At 57.9% G+C, this 18,488-nt stretch overlaps 7 protein-coding genes across 7 annotated transcripts; 4 read left to right on the top strand and 3 right to left on the bottom strand.

Moving 5' to 3' along the window:
- Positions 1 to 242: 242 nt before the first annotated feature.
- On the top strand, positions 243 to 4,002 carry IWZ02DRAFT_376325 (WD domain-containing protein; the record flags this gene model as incomplete). Its single annotated transcript, XM_066764875.1, has 5 exons — positions 243 to 743; positions 794 to 1,893; positions 1,944 to 3,137; positions 3,351 to 3,601; positions 3,731 to 4,002. 5 exons carry the CDS (start codon positions 243 to 245, stop codon positions 4,000 to 4,002), a joined length of 3,318 nt encoding a protein of 1,105 aa, XP_066623562.1.
- Positions 4,003 to 4,100: 98 nt separating this feature from the next.
- Positions 4,101 to 4,815, top strand: IWZ02DRAFT_221507 (uncharacterized protein). Its single transcript, XM_066762825.1, has one exon. The coding sequence runs from the start codon at positions 4,199 to 4,201 to the stop codon at positions 4,586 to 4,588; it is 390 nt and encodes a 129-aa protein (XP_066623561.1). The 5' UTR covers positions 4,101 to 4,198; the 3' UTR covers positions 4,589 to 4,815.
- Positions 4,816 to 6,806, bottom strand: IWZ02DRAFT_221638 (fructose-2,6-bisphosphatase-like protein). Its single transcript, XM_066762829.1, has 3 exons — positions 6,529 to 6,806; positions 5,736 to 6,322; positions 4,816 to 5,687 (listed from the first exon to the last, which is right to left on the bottom strand). The coding sequence occupies exons 1-3, from the start codon at positions 6,713 to 6,715 to the stop codon at positions 5,043 to 5,045; spliced, it is 1,419 nt and encodes a 472-aa protein (XP_066623560.1). The 5' UTR covers positions 6,716 to 6,806; the 3' UTR covers positions 4,816 to 5,042.
- A 1,616-nt stretch (positions 6,807 to 8,422) lies between these two features.
- IWZ02DRAFT_221611 (histone deacetylation protein Rxt3-domain-containing protein) lies at positions 8,423 to 11,749 on the bottom strand. Its single transcript, XM_066762828.1, has 3 exons — positions 11,577 to 11,749; positions 9,750 to 11,508; positions 8,423 to 9,701 (listed from the first exon to the last, which is right to left on the bottom strand). Exons 2-3 carry the CDS (start codon positions 11,456 to 11,458, stop codon positions 8,678 to 8,680), a joined length of 2,733 nt encoding a protein of 910 aa, XP_066623559.1. The 5' UTR covers positions 11,459 to 11,508; positions 11,577 to 11,749; the 3' UTR covers positions 8,423 to 8,677.
- Positions 11,750 to 12,972, bottom strand: IWZ02DRAFT_221610 (uncharacterized protein). Its single transcript, XM_066762827.1, has one exon. The coding sequence runs from the start codon at positions 12,708 to 12,710 to the stop codon at positions 11,973 to 11,975; it is 738 nt and encodes a 245-aa protein (XP_066623558.1). The 5' UTR covers positions 12,711 to 12,972; the 3' UTR covers positions 11,750 to 11,972.
- Positions 12,973 to 12,996: 24 nt separating this feature from the next.
- IWZ02DRAFT_447927 (batten's disease protein Cln3) lies at positions 12,997 to 15,026 on the top strand. The gene is made up of 3 exons (XM_066767311.1): positions 12,997 to 13,453; positions 13,525 to 14,245; positions 14,297 to 15,026. Exons 1-3 carry the CDS (start codon positions 13,342 to 13,344, stop codon positions 14,802 to 14,804), a joined length of 1,341 nt encoding a protein of 446 aa, XP_066623557.1. The 5' UTR covers positions 12,997 to 13,341; the 3' UTR covers positions 14,805 to 15,026.
- A 1,627-nt stretch (positions 15,027 to 16,653) lies between these two features.
- IWZ02DRAFT_221475 (uncharacterized protein) lies at positions 16,654 to 17,931 on the top strand. The gene is made up of 2 exons (XM_066762824.1): positions 16,654 to 17,193; positions 17,283 to 17,931. The coding sequence occupies exons 1-2, from the start codon at positions 16,819 to 16,821 to the stop codon at positions 17,691 to 17,693; spliced, it is 786 nt and encodes a 261-aa protein (XP_066623556.1). The 5' UTR covers positions 16,654 to 16,818; the 3' UTR covers positions 17,694 to 17,931.
- Positions 17,932 to 18,488: the final 557 nt, after the last annotated feature.

Here is an 18,488-nt window from a genome sequence, read left to right as displayed (position 1 = left end):
GAATTCTCCACTCTTGCGCCCAAGCTCCACGGCGGTCTCACCTGCCAACACCGCGATCTTCTCTGCTTTGGCCCTGCGAAGAGGAAAGAACAACAAGGCGCCTTGAGGCTCGGTATATTCTGCGGCGCGCCAATGCACAGCACGCTGGACTCTGGTCGCCTCATACCCACTTTGCGTTGGTACCATGGGCCGCAAAGACCAATGCCAACATGTCCTTCTCACCGCTCCACCAGAGTGCCGTTATGAACCCGGCCTTTCGTCTCACCACCCCCACCAACTCGCCATTCGTCAAAAACGGAACCCTAAGATCGCCCTACAGGGCCAGCCGATCCGACCTCATGCTATCCTTACGCCAGGTCATTGGCACCACGGCCTCTTCAGCAAATGCCTTTGACAGCCTTCCTTCCGAGCGCACCTTTGCCTTTACTGCCGGCGCCGCCGCCGTGATAGCCCACATCGACGACGACGACCACCAGGTCAAGCAACGCTTCTTCCGCGCCCGCCCCTCCACCACCGCCGGAAATCAAACTCCTTCGGTCTACGGCACTCCGACGCCATCCCATAATGGCAGTCGCACCGCGGCTTCGCTCCGAGATGCAGGCGTAGGCGTCTCTCACTATGGATCTCCAGGAGGCGATTGGGCTGATTCTCCAGGCGGAAAGTCTCTGACGGCAAAGGACCGGATCAAGGCGGCGACATGTGTATCCTTTAGCTCGGATGGCAAGTTCCTAGCAGTGGGAGAGGTGAGGTCTTCTCTGGCTGACACGGTTGGAGGGGAACTAACGTTGGGCAGACTGGGTACAAGCCCCGCGTTTTGGTCTTCTCCACATCCCCAGATGCCCCGCCGGACGTGCCCGCCACCTCCATGGCCGAGCATGCTTTTGGCGTACGTGCTGTGGCGTTTAGTCCCGACTCGCGATACTTGGCCAGTTTGGGTTCTGCCAATGACGGCTTCCTCTACATTTGGAGCATCAACACCCGGACCGGAGCCGCCATTCTCCATTCGAGCAACAAGTGCACAAATCACATTAATAGGATCGCCTGGATTGGAAACAGCCTGATAGTTGTAGGGACAAGGCATGCAAAAGTTTGGAGGATCGATGAGGGGGAACATCCGCAGCACGCAAAACCGAGGCAAGGCGACGTCAATGTCTTTTCGAGCGCTTTCCACAAGACGTTGCAGGGCCGGAACTGCGTCCTTGGATCTTTGGTCGAGTCCAACTTTACATCCGTAACGCCCATCTCGACGTCCATGGCCGTCGTCTCGACAGACAGGGGTGACATTTGTCTCTTGGATGATTCTGACCGGAATCAAAGGCTGTACAGGGTTGCGACAGTCCCCTTTGGAGTTTCGGCGCTTGCAACTGACGCCAATGGCCTGCTGCACGTTGGTGGCTTCAATGGGGAACTCAAGACTTTCGAGATCAAGAAGCTCACAGACGTATCGACTCCTCCGCCATCTCCTACTGCGCGCTCCGAATCTCCCTCTTCCCCTAGTCTCAGAAGCAGCGACGTTCCCTACGTCGTATCTATTGCCCCCGTATCCGGACTTTTGGTCACAGTCGACTCTCGGCGCGCCATTCGCCTTGTGCAGGTTGACACGGACGAGGAGCATTCTTACATCACCAAGACGGTCCAGCAATTACCGGCCCAAGGAGAAGGCGTCTTGGGTGTCCATTCTTTACCATTTCCCAATTCTTTTGATGCTTCGTTTGTTACTTGGTCGGCTGATGGGGTGGTGAAATTCTGGAGTCCCGACGGGCTCATCAAAGTGGATATCGTGGTGCCTCTTGAGCAGATTGAAGGTTTCGAGGAGCCTAACGAACTGAAAAAAGTTCGCAGTACTCCTCAGGCAAGCTTCATTGCAGCTGGCGACAAATACGGCGTGCTCAGGTATGGATGCTTGTCAACTTGAAATATTCCAAGTTCCTAACTCGAGACAGCGTGATTGATGGCCAAACCCGAAAGGTGGTCAGCAGTCTCAAGGCACACTCTGCCGAAATCACCGACATTGCTGTCAATGATGGCGAGGCCCCTCTGATTGCCACAGCCGCAAGAGACCGAACGGCCCAGGTCTTCCAAAAGAAGGGCGAAACTTGGGAGCTGACACAGACGCTTGATGAACACGTAGGAGCCGTGACAGGCCTACTGTTTTCCAGAGATGGACAGCGTCTGCTCTCCTGCTCCACGGACCGCACGGTCGTCGTTCGAGACTATCTCGCCCGTGAGGAAGACGGTGTCACCATGGCCGCCTTTTTGATTGCGAGGACCATTACGCTCAAGTCTACTCCAGTCTCGATGGTATTCGACGGGGAACACGAGCACGTGTTGGTTGTGTCAACGATTGACCGTCAAGTCCACAAATACGATGTTCGCTCTGGCCAGTCCATCAGCTGCTTCAAAGCTTCTGATTCTGACGGCGGCGAATCAGTCATTCTCTCAGACCTGGTTCACTTTTCAACTGCCAGGGGCCAAAATGTCATTGCAGGCGTATCGAGCACCGACAAGTCGATCCGACTATACGAAGAGAATGGCGCTCTCTTGGGGCGCGACTGGGGCCACACCGAAGGCGTCACGGACATTGCCCTCGTTACAGGGAATAGCAGTCAACCCGACGACGTGGCACCAGCAGACTCGCAATGCCTCGTCACCGTCGCCGTGGATGGCACAATATTCGTGTGGAACATTGACTTCAAACCCTCGGGCCACGCTCCCAACCGCAGCAACTCGGACCTCAGCAAGCAACTCGACCTCGCAGGCGCCTCAACCCCTGAAAAGGGCGCCTCGACCAATCTCCTCTCCAATCAAGCGCCCCTCCGCCGCGTGCTCTCGCAATCAGAGCTCGCCAAGTACCAGCGTGCATCGAGCTCGCACGGCAGCGACGACGGCAGTGCCGAATTGCCGCCCGTCGCCGTCTCGGTCACGACGCCGACGGGCAGCAAACGCTCGTCCCCGACGCTACGCAAACGACCCTCGCGTATCAACGACTCGACGCCCAAACTTGAACCCTCACCCCTCGCCAGCGGCACTGGTGGCAGCAGCAACAACAACAAATCGCACGCACTCCGCGTGCAAACGTCGCGCCGCCAGCACCACGCGCGCGATTCGCGATCGCCCTCGCCGCCCAGCCCCAGCAGGTGCGGCCTGCCTAGTCCAAAGCTCCCGAATAGTCCGCGCCATCAGCATCACGGCGGCAGTCCCAAGCAGCAGCATAGTCCCAAGCAAGCCAATCGATCGCCAAAGGGACCCGGTGCTGCTGTGCTCCAAGCAAGCGGCGCGCATCGCCGCACATCATTTGGCGGCGCGGCAGCGGCGCGCATGCACAAGAGTCGCAGCCATGCTAGTCTGAGGGAGACTGCCGGTACTACCACTTCTTCCTCGTCGTCGACAGGCGCTCATCACGCTGCTGCCGCTGCGAACAACAGTGGTGGCAGTGCCAATCTAACACACACGACAGAAAACCTCTGCAAATCGCTGCGCGCATGGCGCAAGAAGGTCTCGTCGACGCCCTCGCCCTCGACGGTTCTATCGCCCGACTTGACGCGCGAGTTGGAGCGCGAATTGGCGTTGACGGTGCGCGTGGTTGAGGGGAGGGGGTTCAGTGGTGGGAGTGCGGGGTCGAGAGAAAAAGAGAAAGAGAAAGAAAAAGACAAGGACAGGGAAAAAGAGAGGGATAAAGAGGGTAGGAATGGTGGTGGTGGTGGTGGTGGTGGTGGTGGTGGTGGTGCAGGGAGTACACCCGTTGATGAAGCGGCCATGCTGCGCCTGCTTGACGCGTATAGCGAGAGGCTTTTTGGCGTCTTGGAGCGCCGCATTGAGAGGAGGGTTGATGAGGCGTTTTTGGGTAGTAGGAATGGCGAGAGTGGGAATGGTGGTGATGTGAGGGAGACGGCTGTTAGTGATGGCGAGGAGGAGGATGCTGGGGAGGATGCTGAGGAGGGGGAGGGTGAGGGTGATGGGAGAATGAGAGGGAGAGACAACGGACTCCAGGGAAATGAGTAAGTAGGTGGTAGGTTGGTGGGTAGGTAGGTAGGTGGGCAGATGAGAGTAAAAAGAGGCATTTCCATCCTTCTTCTTCTTCTTCCATCCTTCCTCATTCATGACCGTCGTCATACCTGATCTAACAGCGCAACCAACGCAACCGCTCAATGCACTCAACAACATCATCTACATATAAAAAGGAGGATGGAGTGGATGGATGGGCATCATCAATTCAATTCAATTCAATTTCCTCACTTTACTCCTTTCATTCTCTTCTCTCCTCCTCTCTCAATCCCTCCATCCTTCTCCCATCCATCCCCCATCCATGAATTCATCCAATCCCACACACACACACACACACACACACACCACCCGTGCTTGCCCTTTCTCCTCTTTTACCATCAGACAACCTAAGCAGCATGATAAACCACCACGTCATGTCCAGCGCGGGCGCGAGCGCCGAGTAAAATGCAGCTCACCAACAAAAACGACAAAGTCAGCTTGTAAAAAACCAGAAAGAGAGACAAAAAACAAAACAAAACAAAACGACGACGAAACTACAACTGAGAAGCCATGTGATCTAATGACATACGATGGATGCCAATGACAGAGCGAAAAGAAAAGGAAAGGGAAGGGAAGCCGGACCGAGAAGGAAAGAAAGAGACAATGGCAGTGCGTGACAGCTCTGGATAGGTGCGTGGTTGGTGCATGTGTGCAAGCGGCAGTCGGCAGCGACGCATCTACCTGACGCAGTGCGGGTGGTGGAAGATACAACATAGACAGACAGACCATGTGTGTGTGTATTGTCTGTGTGTTGTGTATGAGCAAGAAGCAGCGATGCCATGTTATGCGATTGATGCTCAAAAATCGAGTCCATTTCGATTGCGATACCAAAGAGGGAGAGAGAGGGTGAGAGTAAAGGAGGAGGTGGTGGTGGTAAAAGTGGGTATGTATGCATGTATGCAGTGCCTCTGCCGGCGCGCGAGAGCAGAGCTCGCTCGGCGTTGGAAAAAAAAGGTTGTTGACGGCGATGAAGAGGGAGAAAAAGGCAAAAGCAGCGCCTACGACGCCACACTCGTCTTGCTCTCTCGCCTCTCCTTGTCGCCAATGCGCGCACTCGTGCCCTTCTCCCTAAACGTCGAGACGGCCGGGATATCAGCCGAGAGGCGCTCTTCGTGCGTGCTGTACGCCTTCGGCGTCAACTTGATGAGCGTGTGCAGCGGCACTTCCATCCACGGACTACGCTCCTGAGGCACATTCATAAAGTAGGCGTAGATGCAGCGCAGAATGGCCTGATGCGTGACGATCAAAATGTTCTCTGACCGCTCCAGCTCCATGATGATGGGCTCCAGCCGTATCACCACGTCACGGTAGCTCTCGCCGCCGAGGTATCGGTAGTTGTACTTGTCGTCGTCGCGCTGCGCAAAGTCCTCGGGGAACCGCTCTTCAATTTCGGCGTAAGTCAGGCCGTCGCACACGCCCGAGTCGAGCTCGTCCAGCGCTTTCCACTCGAGCTTTTCGAACTCAAGGAACCGTGCTGTTTGGATTGTGCGTTTGAGCGTCGACGTCCACACCGTCAGCTTACGCCCTTCGCCGGCCGATTGCCTGACCAGTTCGGGCAGCTTGCGCGCGTACATTTCGCCGCGCGGGGAAATATCTGCATCGCCGCCAATCTTGCCGTCGAGGTTGTACATTGATTCGCCGTGCTAGAATGGATCAGTAAACGCCGCAAAAAAGGCAGATGATAGACATACTCTGGACAGCCAAATGGAGCGCGGCTTGATGTGCAAGTTCATCAGGTAATAAACGATGCGGCTCTGTAGGTAGTCTCTAATCTGATTGATGATGACCTGCTTGCCGACGTCTATGAGCTTGACGTAGGTCAGGTCAAACTCGTCCTCGTCAATTGTCTGGTAGACCTTTTCGTAGTTGCGTATCCGGTTGCGAAAGTCTTGGGCCGCCAACTCTGGGTCTTGGCCTACGTAGTCCGGGCTCGTCGTCTTGACGTCGAGAATGTTTTGCATGATGAGGTCCTCGTCGTCGCACTTGGACTCGACGAACAGAGTCTGGATTCCGTGCTCGTGGCAGCGCTCCTGGATCCACTTGCGCCGCCCCTTTGTCGAGTTTGTCGCGTCCAGAATGGCCACCATGCCGTGGCCGCCGCGGAACCACTTGACCATGTCGGCGACGGCGGCCTCGGCGGCGGCCTTGCGCAGGCGCTCGCCCTCTGTGTTTGTCGTGTCGAAAAAGTCGGCCGAAGGGTTGGGCGTGGCAGAGCGGCGGTACTGGCCGACGTTGAAGGTTCTGGCGCCAATGGACAGCCAGTGTAGGTAGCGGACCACTGCAAATCAAGCCAATTGTCAGCGAACATGGTCTCGTGTTGGCCTCTCCGAACCCGGTCATGTCTCCTGATGTCACCCCAGAGGCCCCGCATTCTGCATGGTCGCCCGCCCCCGCTCGATTCATGACGAAACGTGCCCCAGACTTCCGCACACTCCAGGATTCTTGTGCCTCGCGCCCACGCGTCCGTCGCAAAGGAAGACGTACCTTTTGTTGCAATCAAGCTCTTGCCGCGCGCGGGCAGTCCCACCATCACGACGCATATCCGCGTGTCCTCTGCCTGGACGCCCATGCCGTTAGTTTTCCTGTTGGGCCGTATAAACTCGCCCGGAGGGACTCGTCGCATCTCCTGCCTAAAGGCGCCATTGGTCGCGGGTGCTGCGTCGGCGGCCATGGTGGCGAGGGGGGGAAAAAAAAAAGGAGGTATGTACAGAAGAGGACTTGACGAAGAAAGAGTGAGAGGGAAGAGAGAGAGAGAGAGAGAGGACAGCGGACTTGGGTGGAGACGAGGAGGGGATTTAAAAGAGGGAGGGATGGTATTTGTAAAAGGAGACGCGGGCCGAGCTGGGTGCGATAGATGGTCCTGGGACACGACGTGGAAAAGCGGTACCGACGTATGGGGAACCGGTTTCAGTTGTTGTTGTCGTTGTTGTTGTTGTTGTGGTCGAGGATGGTCGTGTGTCTGGACTGGCGACGGGATTCCTTGGGTCGCGAGTCGAGGCAGGCGCAGGCGCGGGCAGGAGCTCAGGGAGGGAAGCGATGGAAAGGGAGGGGGGAGGAAGTGGGAAGGGAAAAGGAAAGGGGAATCGTGAAAGGCGGTAGGGGCAGCAGCAGGGCCTGGACTTGAAGAGTGGAGGTGGTGGAGGGGAGAGGAGTGAGAGTAGGTACTTGTAAGTAGGTAGGAGTACCTTGTTCCTACCTACATTACGCAGATGCGTAGCTCGGCATCACAAGGCGGGGAAACCCTTGATGTGGGCTAGAGCTTCCGTTCTCTCTCACCCTTCACCTCTCAGCCTCAACTCCCGTCGTCCATCCACTCGATGCCTGGGAGCAGGGACCATGGATCAAGGAGGGACCGCGCCGGCGCCTCTTTTTTTTTTTTTTTTTTTTCCCTTTTTTTTTTCCCGCTCTTTTCTTCTATTTTTCCCTGGTATTCGCAAGCATCATCACGAATTGCCAATTGTGACGTCGAGGCCAAAATTTCAAGTGGGCTGTGGGCGACGATGCGAGTGGAGCCCCTCGTGACGACATGCGGCCTGTCCTCGCCGAAAGTCGGGACTCGGTCGACGTCGTCGTCGCTGGCCTCGGGCGCGAACGAAGAACGAAACAATCCATGGGCCATCTCTCTCGTCGTCCGCTCGTCCGCTCTCCATGCAATGTAGATGAAAAATCTCACTCACCATCGAAATGCTATAGTTCATGGCGCCATAGCTGCCACTGCGGTCGCGCTCCCCCATGTTGGTTGAGATTCTGTCGTTTCGCCCTCGCGTCTTCGTCCGTTGGTTGTCTTTTTCTCTCTCGCTCTCTCTCTCTCTCTCTCTCTCTCTGAAAGGGGCGCGGAGTGTTGAGGGGCCGGGGCCTGGGCCCAGGGGAGAGAGGCCCGGCGACAGCCACGCACCAGAGAGCAAGCGGCAGTAGCCCGACCGCCCTTTTTCGTCCTGTGCGCTGAAATGACCGAGACGACGACGACGACGACGACGACGACGACGACGCTGAGTGAGGAACGGAGAGCGACGACGACGACGACGACGACTGGATTGATTAGTATTCCCTCGTAACGTTTTGCAACAGGTGCGCACGACGACGCGGGAGTTGGTAATAATATGTACACCCACCACCTGCGCATTTCCTGGCTAGCCTCAATCTCATAATTGCTTATCGCCCAACAAAAAGACCGCTTGCTTGCTTGCTTGCTTGCTTGCTTGCTTGCTTGCTACACACACACACACGTGCGTCCAAGGCCACTCGTCGCTAGTCAATCTGCGACATCTGCCGGCCCGCCAGTCTGGCACTGACTTGGTTCTTGTGCTCTCTCTATCGACAGCTTGCGTGTCTCCGTCCAACCACTCTGCCCTATCTGTTACACCTCGTCCCGCCAACTCTGTCAAACGCCACCGCTTTCACTGTTGATTCATACACGTCCATCTGAACAGAACATGCCCTTATCCTCCCTGCAAGACAAAAGACAATTCGACCCAACACCCCATCCATCCGCTGCTACGAGAACAAAAGAATACCCCCTGGATATTACAACAATGGCTCTACTCTCCTCGGACGTAGCGGTGCGTCATCATCAACTCGTTGGTCAACCCTTTTTTTTGAAGAATCCCGACTCCCCCTTTTTTTCCCCCCTTGTTCAAGCCACTGCCTGCGCCTGTCCGACCCGGAAGCCCTGCTTGTCTCTGCCGCCGCCGTCCCGCTGCCGCGCGCTGGCTTCTCCCCCGCTCGTCAAGAGCGCCATGAGGCTTTGCGCCGCCGCCAGCCTCTCCCTCTTGGCCTTACCCGTTCTTTCCTCGCCCCGTCGCGTCAGCTCGTCGTCGACCCACTCCACCTTTTCGATTTTGAAACTGCATCCTTCGTGATTCTTTCGCGAATGGCTCTTGATCCCATAGCATACGCTTCCCTTGTACTCCGTGAGACATGGCAAGATCCTGACAGTGACATGGGCGTCGTATCCTGTAGGCGGCACTGCCGCATGATCGGGCTTCTTTTCCAGCGCCCGCAACGCATCCGCCTCCTCGGCTGGCTCGTTGCTGTTCGAGTCTGCTATCCGAGGATCCAACATGGACACGTCCACGTCCTCTGGCCACGCTCCACGGATCCATCCAGAGTGGATACATGCAGCAACAACGTCCGAGTCGTTGGAATACACCTCGGATCCCCAAAGCCATCGGCTCACCACAATCACGTCGCGCTGCCGGTCGGAAAGATAATAACGTGGCACCCGCACCGTCAGAGTGCAATTCCCTTTTCCAGAATGGTCGGGTAGCGCCGCTGGAATGTTGCGGAATCCATATCGATCGTCAATGTTGGTGTGCTTTGGCGGCATGGCCGACGTGGCCTCGTATACAACGCTTCCCAGGTGATGTTGCGCCATGTCTTTGACCTTTTCCAATACGGCCTCACTGCTTATCTCGATCGTGGGCTTGGTGATTGGCGCTGGAGGAATGTTGTTGGCCACTCGCGGAGCGTGGTGATGGTGATGGTGTGCCGCATGGGCGTTGTGATGGTGGTGGTGATGGTGGTGATGTGCTGATGGCGCCACACCCGGTCCGCTTGGATTCGAGACGCCGTTGATCTTGTTGAAAGATGTTGGCGTGGCACTGTGCGGAGCGCCTGCCACACCCATGTTTGCTTCTTCCTCGAGGCGGTGATGGTGACTAGACGAGTTAGTTGGCTGTTGGCGCGACTTGAGCCTGTCAACGTACTGATGACTGTAGAGGTGGTGATGGTGGTGGCCGGGATGATTGTACTTGGTTCGCTTAGCATTTCGTTGTGCCATCGCGGGCGTTGTCCTTCCGTCATTGCTGTCACTTTCGACTCGCCCTTCCTCGTCCTTTATTCTGCGGTTCCTCCGACCTCCTCGAGACCCTGTCCGTCGCAGCGGATCCACTTCGCTTGATTCGCCGTGGGCCAGTGATTCTGCCCTGTTCGATGGGAACGGGCTGTTCCTCGATGGCGTGGCAGATCCATGGGCCGATGGTACGCTAATCAACCCGCTACCCAACCCCGAGAACATTCTGCCAAATTCATTCTTGATGCTGGGGTCACCGCCGGGAACCACAGGCTGCGCTTGTGCGCCCTGGACAGCTTGAGGAAGCGGCGAGGCGCGTCCTGTCCGTCTCCCTTCGGGACTGACGCCCAAAAATGACCGTGATTTTTGCATCTCCTCTCCTTGCGGCTTCGAGTGATGTTCATAGGATGAAGATCTCGGTGCATAACCATTGTGTCCTTGTACCGGGTGCCCGGGAGCATCTGCCCGGCGCCTGTCCAGACTACTGGGGTCAGAGGTCGGTGGGCTTTGATACTGCTCTGGGCCTCTCCGGCTGGGATCGTGGCCAAACGGAAACCTTGGTGGATTTTCAGGGCCTGCGGAATGGGGGCCCACCGACGCGCGGTTGATACTCATTGGCTGTGGGGCACCAGCGGTGGGTTGTGCTCCCCTCCCAAAAGCATCCCGATGTTCATCCGCATGGTGTTGCGCAGATTCGGGTGGTGCGTGCGGTCTCGGCTGCGGGTGCCAAAACAAACTCCTTTGATTTGCTGGTGGTGGCTGCGCATAAGCGGATCTCTGCCTGTCCGGAGCGTCGAATATGGAGTGCGAAAGAGGCTGGACGGTGGAAGGACGATCTCTGCCGCCAGCATCCAGCCGGGACACGTCACCGGCGGTCGTGGCTGCAGGTCTGCCATGATACGGGCCCTCAATGGCTACTCGGCGGTCCTCCTCCACCGGTCCAAAAGCCGGTCTCCTAGGCCCGCTAGCGTCGTAGGGTTCGCGAGTTTCGGGCTGAGTTGAATTGGGGTACTGGTGACTTGGCTGACTGTTGGGACGAGGAGGCGCTGAAGATGCGCCGGGACGATTCAGGTCACCGCCGCTGGGTTCACTGCGAGATGGATGGTGATATGGACCAGAGTGAGGCGGCATCCCTGGGGGTGTCTTGTAGGGCTGGGAGACGGGAGGGAAACCTGGCCGTTGAATCTCAGGAGATGCTGTTGCAGGTGGACCAAAAGCTCCAGAGGGCGAGCCAGCGGTTGCATAGGGTTGCCTTTCCGGGGGCCGAGCAGCTGAGCTAGCGGGATACTGATCTGGAGAGCATGGGCGGCGGTATGAATAATCGAGACGTGGACCGCCCATGAGGCTGCGGCGAGGAGAAGGGGGTTGCATGGAGTTGAGGTTGGGAGAGGGAGCGGTTGTCGAGGTTGGTGGCGATTGGTGTTGCTGAGCCTGACGCGAGGCCGCAGCTTGCTCAAAACCGCCCATCAAGGAGGAGATGGACATGTTGGAGCTGGCCCTAGGGGGCCCGACGAGGCCGGGCAGATCTCGCCCGGATGAGAAGGGCGGTGGCGGAGGCGGACCTCGCTGACCTGCATACTGGGGTAGTGGACTGTTTTGCTGGGGTGACGAGGGGGGAGGCATCTGCCGACTGCTGGTGAAGGAGAGCGGTGGAGGAGGGTCACGAGTTGCTGCTGCTGCAAGACGATTGGTCAACCAGAGGGCGGGACCGGATCGGGGGATGGGCCTGTCAAATACGTACCCCCGTAGTATTGTGGAGGACTGGCGCCGCCGAGCGATCGCCTGCGCTGAGCGTCAAGAGCATAGGGCACGTGCGACGGGCCGCTATGGCCCTGGCCGAGGCCTGCAGGAGGCGGTGGAGGAGCAGAATTTTGGTGTGGGCGCTGCACGACGGACGGCTGCTGTTGCTGCTGCTGCTGCTGCTGCTGCTGTTGTTGTTGTTGTTGTGACGATTGATGCGGATGCTGGGGGTGCTGGTGGAGGGAACCGGGAGCTTCGTGGCCGTGGGCCGTGCCTGTTGTGTCTCAAAGTCTTAGCGCAGAAACCAACCCAACGGCGGCGGAACAGGGATCAGCTACGGCGCCGCGCTCAGCGAAGGAGCGGCGGATGGGACAGCAAGCGGCGGTGGGTCTGCCTCTCAAAAGAAGATGCGAGACCGCCGAGCGCCTGCGCTTCGTGCCAGCACACGGCATCCCAAGGCGGCACGCCCCGAGACCAAAAATTCGAAAAAAAAGCAAAGGGGAGAATTTAAAGAAGATGAATTCAAGGGGAATTCTGACGCGCGCAGGCACGCGGGTGAGACGACGCGGAAAGGCGGGGGACGTGCAGCGCCATGCCGGCGACGGCCGCCAGGGAAAAACAGCCAGCCAGCCAGCCAGCCAGCCAGCCAGGCCAGGGCCGTTCCCAATAATGCGCGCCGCTCCATACGCAAGAACACAGAGGGCCCTCGTGTCCCACGATGCTTGGCGCCGCATTCCACCCTGGCGCGACGGCCCTGCGTGTGATGCTGAGACGTGCTGCAGCCGCAAGCGCGTGTGCCGCCGAGCCAAAACGAGAGTGTTGTAGTGTCCATACCATTGTTCGGAGCCCATCCATCTCGGCCAGATATGCCGTAGCTGCCTCTTCGCGGCGGCGCAGCAGGCATAAATGGGTCGCGACGCGCAAAGACGTCGTTGTACGGCACATGTAGCGGCGGTTGCGAGGCAGCGGGCGGTGGAGGAGGAGCGTGGGGAGCGTATTGAGGCGGGTATGACTGCTGCTGCTGCTGCTGCTGCTGCTGCTGCTGCGTCGTCGTAGGCGAGAGGTGGTTTGGGTTGTGGACGAGCGGGCGGTCTGGCGGGCGTGGAGGACCTGGAGCTTGAGACTGGCGGTCCATGGTTGACGAGACGCGAAAGGGCGGTGATGGAGTTCGGTACAGCAAGGCAGGCGATCGAGAGGTCAGAGTCTGGCGTCGAGGTCGAGGTCGAGGTCGAGGTCGAGCGGCATTACTTTCGGCGGCGTGGAGGGTTGACGGACGAGTGCTTCGGCAAGGTGTTGAGAGGCGAAACTGAATAGCTGGGGAGAGAGAACGAAGGAAGCAGTCTAGGTAGGTAGGTAGGCTGGTCCCGTCAGACAAGAGCTTTTGGACTAGACGCCCGGATCGCAGCAGGACACTCGACGCACCCTTGCTAGCCCACCTCATGTTCCTGGCTGCCGGCCTGAGGTGGGCTGCTGATCCCTCCCTTGTGTTGCCCCTACAGCTACTACAGTCCAGTACGCTACTCCCGACACTCATCACCCACCACCATCCCATCCCATCCCCATCCCATCCCCATTTTTTGTTCGCCATCACGTCGCGCTCAACGCCCACCTCGTCCCGGCCAACGCGCGGCCTCGGTCCATCGCAATACATCCACCGCCATAAATCCCTCCCCTGTGGCCCGCCGCCCTGCTTCCCTCTGACCATGTCCGACGACGCCAGGTGAACTGGCACTCGACACCTCTCTTCCTTCTGCCACCACTCACCCATGCTCCCCATGCCCGGAACACCAGCTGCGTCATGGGCCGTCTACCGGGCAAAATTCAAGTCCATCTTTGACGGCGCCGACCCCCGCGTCTGCGCTGCCTTTTGGCTCTTCGGTAAGCCTGCATGTGCCGTGTCACGCAGTGCTATCAGTAGTTGCTTACCACCCCCGGTCCCGCCGCCCTAGGTCTCATCAACAATGTCCTCTACGTGATAATCCTGTCGGCCGCCGTCGACCTCGTGGGGCCCGCCGTTCCCAAGGGCCTGGTCCTGCTCACCGACGTCGTTCCGTCCTTCCTCACCAAGCTGCTCGCGCCCTACTTCATACACAAGGTGCCCTATGCTGTCCGCGTGTGCGTCTTCGTCGCCCTGTCCGCCTCTGGCATGATGCTCATAGCCCTCACGCCCGCCACGCGCCACAAGACGGCCATTGGGATCCGCATGCTGGGCATCATTTTCGCGAGCTTGAGCTCTGGCGGTGGTGAATTGAGCTTCCTCGGTCTGACGCACTATTATGGTCCTTTCAGCCTGGCGGCGTGGGGGAGTGGCACTGGAGGTGCAGGTCTAGTCGGAGCGGGAGCATACGTGTTGACAACGACGAGCATAGGACTCAGTGTGCGGACCAGTCTGCTTGCATTTTCCTTTTTGCCTGTGATCATGCTTGCGAGCTTCTTCATCATCCTGCCAAGAGGACCCTTGAATGCGGCCACGAACCGTGCCAACTACCAAAGCGTCGAGACTGATGATGACCTGGACGAGGATTTGGATGACGAGGACAGCCAGGGCCTGCTGAGCTCGTCCATACTGTCGGCCTCTGGCAAGAGCTTCACTGTGAGGTCACGGCGCAGCAGGATTCTTGACAGCATCAAGACCAATCTCAAGCGGTCCAAGGGCCTTTTCGTCCCATAGTAGGTTGAACGCGGGAACCACAGACACACATCTTTCTGACAATCTGGCAGCATGCTCCCGCTCCTTCTCGTCTACATTGCCGAATACACCATCAACCAAGGCGTCGCACCGACGCTCCTCTTCCCGCTCATCTCGTCGCCATTCAGCCAATATCGCGCCTTCTACCCAACCTACAACGCCATCTACCAAACCGGCGTCTTCCTGTCGCGCTCCAGCACGCCCTTCTTCCGCATTCACAACCTTTACCTGCCGTCGTTCCTGCAAGTGCTCAACCTGGCGCTGCTGACGGCGCACGCGCTGTGGAACTTCATTCCAAACGTGTGGGTCGTCTTCGTCATCGTCTTCTGGGAGGGCCTGCTCGGCGGCCTCGTCTATGTCAACACCTTTGCCGAAATTACCGACCACGTCCCCAAGCCCGACCGCGAGTTTAGCCTCTCGGCCACGAGCGTCAGCGACTCGGCTGGCATCTGCACGGCCGGCTTCTTGGGCATGCTCATGGAGACGTGGCTCTGTGGCTGGCAGGTTCGGCATGGCAGGGACTATTGCAAGAGGGCGTAGTAGAGCGAGCGCATTTTCCTGCCCTCTTCCTCCCATTGCGCGGACAGAGCAGCTGCTCCGCCACTGTTTCGGTCTCGTTTTCCTCCTCGTCTCAGTCTGGGGTGGCGCAGCAGCGGCAACATATCATCGTTAATGGACGGCCAATCTTTCCCTTTAGTTTAGAGCGCGTTTCCGCATATAGAGCAATTTATGTCAAATCAACATGGCTTGTCCCGGCTTCTTCCCGCAGTCCAAAAGCGTCCGGATCCGCTTTTTGAAACTGAACTACCTCGAGCACGCGCATTATTGCTCCACTCAGCCCTCTGGCTTGGTACGGGGTCCGTCCAAGGCTTGGTGTAAACGGCGTGATATGCGCGGCTAGTCATGTAGGTTTGGGGGCTTGCTGGCTTGCTGGCATGCTGGCTGGATGCCACGGACTACCATATCACAGGAACTACCTTCATACATCTAGAGAGCTGTCGTGGCGGAATGTACTTGGGGAGGGAGCTGGCTGCTGGGTACCACCTACCGAGCACCACCACAGCTCCCTACCATCATCATGATGTCGGGAGCAGTCGGTCGGTCGTCCACTGCCGCTGGTCACGGTCATGTCTTCAGGTAGGAAAAGGAACTGCTATCTCATTCGACACTCTTATTGTTGTGGCTCTGAAATTTGAGGCATTTTGTCGATTTTCTGAGTTCTTCCCCACTGCAGCTTGACTGACTGGTCCGGCCAGCTATCCAGCGAAAGAGCTAGCAAACAAGAAAGAAAGAAAGAAAGAAAGAAAGAAAGAAAGAAAGATGCGGGACAGCGGGGCCACCTGATGCTTAGGCGAGTCTGTTTTTGTGAGGGATGGCTGGGTTGATCGTGCTGCTGCCCTGACAGACAGACGGCATAGAAAGAAGCAGAGATGTTCACGACGGTAGCGTCAATCCAAGGTCAATCAAAGTTGAGATGGAGAGAGAGACAGTCAGAAAGAATCGCGGCGAGACAGACAGCCAGGAAAGCAAAAAAAAAAAAAAAGCAGGTGGGTAGTTGGTAGATGGTGAATGAAGCGTGGCAGCGGCGGCGGCGGCGACGACGACCACGACCACGACGCCAGCCAGCAAATATGGCAAAACAGTTCGGCCGCAGGTGTTGAACCTGCAACCTACATCTGCCCGCCGGAGGGCTGGCGGCGATAATTCAATCCCTCCCTCCTGGGTCCGACCCCCCTCCCGGGCCGGGGGGGGTCGAACTCGCGATCTGACCAGCCGGCGAAACCCCCAGTGCTAATGGCGCAGAATCATTCGCAGTCGACTGAACGTCATACTGCGCCATGCGGGGCGGAGGGGCAGCCGGCCAGTGAACTAACTGATGGCTCGCGAGAGAAAGATGAGGTCGCGACAGGAAGCCCTCATTCGTCACCACAGCTACAGCAAGGGCGGTCACGTGATAAGAGGGAAGCAGACGAGCTTGGGAGTGCTACACGGCAAGCAAGTATCCAAGGACGACGACATGATGAGACGCTGGCGGAGAGGACACGGCGTGGACGAGAAGTGTCCAGTGTTCGTATTCCAAGAGTCTTGTTGGGAGCGGAGGAGCTTGGCGTTTGTCAAGGAGGGAGAAAATTGCACGTCGACTGGAGAGCCAAGGGGCCGGCTCGAAAGACAGGAGAGGACCGGACCGGACAGGACAGGACAGGACAGGACAAGACTGGACAAGACACGACAAGACTGGACAAGACACGACAAGACAGGTTGCATGCGTTCCGCCTTGGACCGGCACTCGTCAGCCTCGAGCTGCGTCTCATCAGCGCTGGGCATCTGCCCTGATTGGCCGGCCGTCCTCTCGCCAAGGACACTATGAGGGGACAGCCAAGCAGACCAAGATCATCACCACACTCCTGCGGCGGACTGAAAAGGTCATGGCTCTCTGCCTCGTCTGCTCAATTACCTACTTTACGTCCCACATGTCCGCTCCAGACCTCTCAATCCAGCGACGCTGCCCGGCGACCAGTTGACATCCACAGTCGCTCCGCTCCTCCACGCCAAGATGTCCTCCGTCGCCGTTCCGCCAAAGGCATTGATTGTCCCAACACCACCTCCACATTCCAAGCCTTCGTCCCACGACTCGGTCATATCTCCTCCCGCCTCGCCCTCGCGTTATTATTATAAGCCCAACACCATCTCGTCCGACTCCAGCCATGCCGAGCAATCGCTCACCTTTTCCGAGAAAGACGCTCCCTCGGCCCTAGGCCGCGAACCCATGTCCGCCGACCTGGCCCAGGCCCGGGATCTGGAGAAGCAGGCCTGCCCTCCGACAAGTCGTGGCCGCACCGTCCACCACCAGGGCGACGACGTCCCGCCATTTCTGTCCGGGAGGGATGGTGACGAGCTCCCCATCGAAGACAAGGCTTTTCGGATTTTGGTGCGTACAGCGAAAAAAAAAAAAAAAAAAAACCATTCAGATTGGTCAGCCCTGGACAAGGTTCTTGCTAACCCACCCCGTGCGCGCAGCTCCACCTCTCGGGCTTTGCATGCCTGCTCTCTTTTGCCCTTTCGCTGTGGACTCTCTTTGCCGTAGCCCTCGCCGCTCTCCTGCAACCCCTTCGCTTCTGCAGCATCCGGCCCAACTACCGGGAGCAGCTGGTCGCGTTCCTCGGGCCCCCGCTCCGCTTGCAGTTCCGCTTCATCTACGCCGCGCCGTTTTCGTCCATCTACAACACCAAGTTGCTGGTCGTCGTCCATCTCTTCTCCCCCTTTGTTGCCGTGGGCATCGCTCTCGCCGCCTGGGTTTCGGCCAGCTTCTGGATTTACGCCGCCATGATCGGGGATCCGGGAAGCAAGGACGGCCATAATGACGGGCGCGAGTCTGTTTTGGTCGTGCGTTCGTACTGGGAGCGCTGGCTCCTCCGAGCGCTACGGTAATCATTCCACCTCCGGATCCTGCCGGACCATCCCAACCTCCGTGCTTGCGACACGGCTGTGCCCAGGGAGGCTATCACGGCTGCACTCAGAGAGCATACCCTCCGCACCACGAACAACCTCGGAATTCCATTATCTCGCGCCGCTGACGATGAGATCAAGGAGCCGACGTTTCCCTTGATCTCCACGCTTTCTCTCCATCAATTTCGACTTGCCATGCATTACTAGCGGGAGTGTGGTTTTTGCGGTGTTTTGGCGTTTTCTTTTCACCGCGCGGGCTCCCTGTCACGGTTCTCTCCGCTGAGAGATCAGTGAGGAGACTCTTCACGCACAATACCTACTTTACAGGACACGGAAAAAGATTGTACAGGATGTCTTGCCGGGAGAGGGCTGCACGGCACGTTGACGACGATTGATTATACCCATCATTGTTTATTTTCTTTTCTCTTCTTCTGCTTTTTCCTCTTCACCTTTTGTTTTATAGTCTGGTGCCAGGTGCATACGGCCTCGCGTTGCCGCGTTCGCCTTGCTGCTTCACATCTCCTGATTCCTCTCTAAATGTAAAACCCGCACAACGCTGCACCTGTATCTCTATCCATCTACGTTTTCCTTGTGGGCTGGCGGCCATCACGGGAAGGCCAGGCTCGCCAGCCTTGTCTGTAAACATAGCCACTCGAGGCGCAGCGCACGGCGGCGGCGACACAAGTAGCAGCAGCAGCAGCAGCAGCAACAGCAGCCGCCGCCGCCGCCGCATCTGCTGCCGGATAGCCCGCAAAACAGCGGGCGTAATGTTGAAAC

Source organism: Phyllosticta citriasiana (genome assembly GCF_038021145.1).
Source record: "Phyllosticta citriasiana strain CBS 120426 chromosome Unknown IWZ02scaffold_5, whole genome shotgun sequence".
Classification (NCBI taxonomy): Eukaryota; Fungi; Ascomycota; class Dothideomycetes; order Botryosphaeriales; family Phyllostictaceae; genus Phyllosticta; species Phyllosticta citriasiana.
The sequence above is the reverse complement of the archived record's forward strand: the minus strand, read 5'-3'. Positions and strand labels throughout refer to the sequence as shown.